This window comes from Condylura cristata, unplaced genomic scaffold (assembly GCF_000260355.1).
Source record: "Condylura cristata isolate star-nosed mole 26May11 unplaced genomic scaffold, ConCri1.0 scaffold00011, whole genome shotgun sequence".
In the NCBI taxonomy this organism is placed as follows: domain Eukaryota; kingdom Metazoa; phylum Chordata; class Mammalia; order Eulipotyphla; family Talpidae; genus Condylura; species Condylura cristata.
This window is the reverse complement of record NW_004567112.1, coordinates 27,347,075-27,351,825: the sequence shown is the minus strand read 5'-3', so window position 1 is coordinate 27,351,825 and position 4,751 is coordinate 27,347,075. Positions and strand designations below refer to the sequence as shown.

Genomic DNA, 4,751 nt, shown 5'->3' with positions numbered 1-4,751 from the left:
GGCTTCCTAATGTAGCCATGACTTATGTGCGCTCCCCAGAGTGGCCAGGGCCCCTGAGTGACCAAGTCTAGTCTCACCGCCTGTTGCTTCCTCTCTCTGCAGAGCCTGTGAGTCTAACTGTGACTGTCCCAGCCCAAAGGAGCTGTCCTATCTCTCAGCTCCTCCTGGGGCCAAGTGCTGGAGAGCCCCAGCGCCCCGAAGACAGTCTACCTTGCTTAGCTGGTCCAGCCCTTGCCATGTAACATGGCTGAGGGAGAGGAGGTTCTGCTGGCCCCAGGAGCTGAAAACAGATGGTGCATTAGTAAACCTGTGCGGGGCAGGGGCACCAGCCAGTGCTGCTGGAGAGAACAAACCACTTCAGTCCTGAGGCTGCCCTGGGCAGGGGCACCCAGGAAACAGCTTGCTCTGAGCTGGCACTGTCTGCGACCCCCAACAGTCTCAGAGGGGAGCAGTCATTGGCCCAGGAAATGTCCCAGGAACAAGGACGGAGCACCTTCACAGAGGTCCCTCAGCTCAAGAAGAGGCAGGTCCAGGAGAGGGGACACGGTGGCCACCAGCAGCTGGTCCAGGACGTCTCCAGTGACCCAGCTGGCAGCACCGTCTTTACGTGGCCCAGCGGAGCCGCAGGGCAGCGGACGAGCGCCTTCAGCAAACCAGCCAGGTGTCCGGCAGGGAGACCTGGGTCAGTCTCTGTCTTCCAAACATGTGGATCTTCAGATCCCCTGGGGGAGCTGTTGGGACTCATCAGTGTGGCAGGCAGTCCGTGTTGGCGCCAGCTTTCACGTTCTAAGCTCGCCGCGGGTGATATGTGGAACTCGCAAACACCGGCACCAAATGCTCCTCTCTGTCCCCCTTTCCTGGGAGCCTCCATGCTGTGGCTCAAGCACACTGTGGTGCAGGTCCCCATGGCCTGGTCATCTTCCGCCACCACCTCGTGGGCCCTCCTGCCACCCACATTCTCCTCCGAGGGCCTGTCCACCCAGAATTGGTGTGCAAAGTGCAACCTCTCCTTTCACCTAACCTCTGACCTCGTCTTTCACATGTGGTGCCACCACAAAAAGGAGTTTGCGGGGTCTGACCCCCACTCTAAGAAGCCAAGAGAGGAGGCCCTCACGTGCCCCATTTGCCACGAGTACTTCCGGGAGCGCCACCATCTCTCCCGGCACATGACCTCTCACAGCTGACAGGTGACGTGCGGCAGGTCTGCAGGTGCGGTCCCGCGCTGGCCGGGGGGGCAGAGATGAGGGCCACCTGCATTTCCTTTGCAAAGGGCGTTCCCACAGTTGTCTCAAGTGCCGTCCCCACTGGAGCTCACAGATGCACATCTCTTCGCCATGGTTTGGGTAGGGCCAAAAAGGCCCTGTGATCTGCTCTGATGTAAATAAAGTCATGAAATCAAACCATGCACGTGGCTGGTCCAGTCCCCCTGATGAGGGTGACTCTAACATCAAAAAAGTGGGGGTCTTCTTCTGACATGGTTCCTTTCACCCTGGATGGAAGCACATTTGGCCAACTGCCTGGGCTTGGTGATAGAGAAATCTACATTCAAATATTGGTCCTGTCACAGACCGGTCCTGGTCTTGGACAAAGTGCTTTAACCACCTGAACTTCCTTTTTTTTTTTCCTTGCAAAATGGAGATGATGACACCTGTGTCAGGGCTAAATGGGATGATGCGTGGAAAACAGCCGGCTTAGCACTAGGCACAGCATGATCCCTGAGTAAATGACATTTATCATCACTGCCTGGGGTAGTCAGCTACTGTTACGTAACAAAAATCTCAGACTACTCTGAGATTTCTTCTAAGAAAGCATTGATTTCTTAACTCTGGGCCTGTGACTTGATGGGCTGAACTGGGCGAGAAAGGAGAGGTCTACTGAGCCATGTGGGCCACCTCTGGGGCCGGGAATCAAACTCGCACTGAAGCAGCTGTGGCTAGCTTGCAGTGTGGTGTCCTAAGTCATTGACCCACCAAGGAGGTTCTGATTCTGCCGCTCTGTGACCTCTGGGAAGTTTCTCACTTAAGCCAAGTGAGAAATGCATGTAAAGCAACTCACAGTGTCAGAAAAGGACTCAGTTAACACTGTGTCAGAAAAGGACTCAATTAATGCTAAGTTCTCCATGTTAGCTATTATCTCTGCTTTGCAGCTGAAGTCTAACTAACTGAAGCTCACCATCTAGGTGGAGGGAGCATGGGGGTAGTGAGAAGGAGCCATGGGGTCATGGACTCAGAGACTAAGGTCACCATCAACTTCAGGGCTTAAGCTTTATTCCCATGTCCAGCTATTACCTCCTGGAAGTCAGAGTGGCTCCCTATCGCTTCCAAATGATACGATAACATGCCGGTGTGTGCTGTGGTGGGTGGGACGGGTACCTGTCCTTCATCACCATGGGACCAGGGACCCTAAGTCAGAGGAAGCTAACTCTGCCACCTGTGCACTGTCCTGTCTCCTGACTAAGGAAGGCCACTGCTACCTGTGGGCTTGGCCCATAGCTGCAGCTGGCACTAGGGTTTGGGTCTCTGTGGTCCCAGGCTTCACAGGTGACCAGATCAACCTGTCTGAGGACTTGAGTCAGCCCACAGGAAACGCTGGACTCGCACTCTTTGCTTCTGCTCAGAACACGGTTCCTGCTTGCAACTGACTTGCCACAAATAACTGAGAATTCTTACCAATGGGGGTGGGCATCTCCTTCATTAAGTGGAGGGGGCAACTAGGATCCAGAGTGTGTGCTCATGGCCAGAAGTCCTGCCAGAGCGGCGGGCCCACTTGCTGTGTACCGTGGTCCCCAGCAGACACCCTGGCTGTGCAGGCGTGGCAGCCAGTCAGTCCTCTGCAGGCAATCGGAGGTCAGCGGCCTCTGGACACAGGTGATTTCTCAGCACACTGGACAGCCACAGTCTGTTCTCTGGAAACCATTATCTGAGGATGTTTATCCAGTGGTTTATGAGGGTCAAAGAGGTCAGGTTGCTGAAACAAACATATTTTTAGCTCATTAGGATTTGTTTAATGGCCAGGTAACATATGGTCACTTCATTCTGTTGTCTGCATCAGTGAAGTGAGCCTGAGTATTTCAGTAAATAAGGCCGCCTTACCTCCCCCCCACCCACTGCCAGGAAGACTGGGTCTCATCCGCCACCTGCCCATGGATAATCACAGTGCAGAGCGTGGCTTTCTGGGCTTTTCATCATCACTGAGCCCAGGTAGAACCTCTGCACAGGAAAAATCGGGGGGTGAAGACAGCCAGCAATAATTAATGTGTCTACACTTTTTATTAAAAAAGCTAATATTATCGATCACTTAGTATACTGCAGATTTTTAATTTAAGCATAACTTTTACATGCACCACGAAATCAAAACATTAATTTGACTTTCTTTTTATTTATTAAAGATTTATTTATTTATGCATACAGAACTGGGGTACAGGCCAGAGATGCAGGAGGTGAGAGGATTCACCAGAGACAAGAGTGTGGAGCAGAACAGGTAGATTGATGAAGTACACTGCTGAGGGGAGCAGCAGACAGGACAGGAGAGGTCTGCCGTGCCATGTGGTTCAGCTCCCTGGCCAGGAACGAACTCATCCTTCAGTGGCTGTAATAGCTTCACAGTGCTGTGCTTTAACCCGTTGCACAGCCAGGGAGGACCTTGTGACTTGCTTTATTGTAATATCTGCTTTATTTTTGTGGTCTGGAACTAAACCTCCCTATATTGTTTTATGTTTTTTCCCCCTCAATGTTCACTATGGAACTTCTTAAGTAGTGTAGTGAATATTCTTATACTAGATAGACAGAATTAACCATTGACATTTCATTGCCTTTTATCTATTATTTATTATCTCATCTCTGTCTCTCCAACATGTCTAACCAAAATTCCGTTTTGGGGGATGCATTTCAAAACAAGTCCATTATTGCTATATTATTTTAATCCTTTTTCTTAAAAAATAAATAAGTAAGGCATATTCATTTTCACAAGTTAAATAACTCCTAAATGTGTAACAACCTTTCCCCAAAGATTCTAACTCAGTCTTCATTAGTAACCAATAACAACTGTTTAAAGTATAACTGTCTCCACTCTCTCTGGTCCTAAGTGGCAGCATAGGGGAGGAGCTCTTTCCATTTGTCTCTGTACTTCCATCCATCCATTCATTCATCATCCACCCATCCATTTAACATCATCTTATAATAGCATACACCTAAATTTTCATCTTGTTTTACTTAAACATATACCTTTCACAAAAAAGTGAATCCTTTTAATGACCGCATAATAATCCTATATAATTTACTAATCTGTTCCTCTCGTGAGGAATATTTAAAGTTGTTTTGTTTTTGCTTCTAGAAGCAATATTGTGATAAATGTTCTCAAACACATGTTCCTGAGAGCTGGTATTTCTTGTTTCTGTAAAATGACTCCCCAAATATGGATTTGCAGAATTTTTTGAGTAATGTAATAAATAATGTTTACAATACATTATATAAAGAACAAAGAACCTTTAAAAAGTTATGTATTAGAAACAGGTTGTATAATGTTTATTTTCTTTTTGCTACTTGATATGTAATTGATATACAATAAATATCTTTTTATTGCAGTAACATTGGTTTACAACGCTGTGTATGGCTTAAGTATAGGCTAACACCTGTAGGCGTACATTACCAAACCACACACACCACCAAGGCAACCACATTCCCCCTGACTTTTTCCCCCTCTTCTCCATCCCTCTGGTAGTGTCAACTCTAAAGCAGAATTCTAGGGTTTGT

The 4,751-nt window shown here is 48.3% G+C and overlaps 1 protein-coding gene across 1 annotated transcript; it reads left to right on the top strand.

Annotated features, from left to right (window-relative positions):
- Positions 1-243: 243 nt before the first annotated feature.
- On the top strand, positions 244-1,184 carry ZNF488 (zinc finger protein 488). Its single transcript, XM_004695885.1, is given in 2 exon segments — positions 244-322; positions 325-1,184. Coding segments are annotated over 2 exon segments (939 nt in total).
- The last annotated feature ends 3,567 nt before the right edge of the window (positions 1,185-4,751 follow it).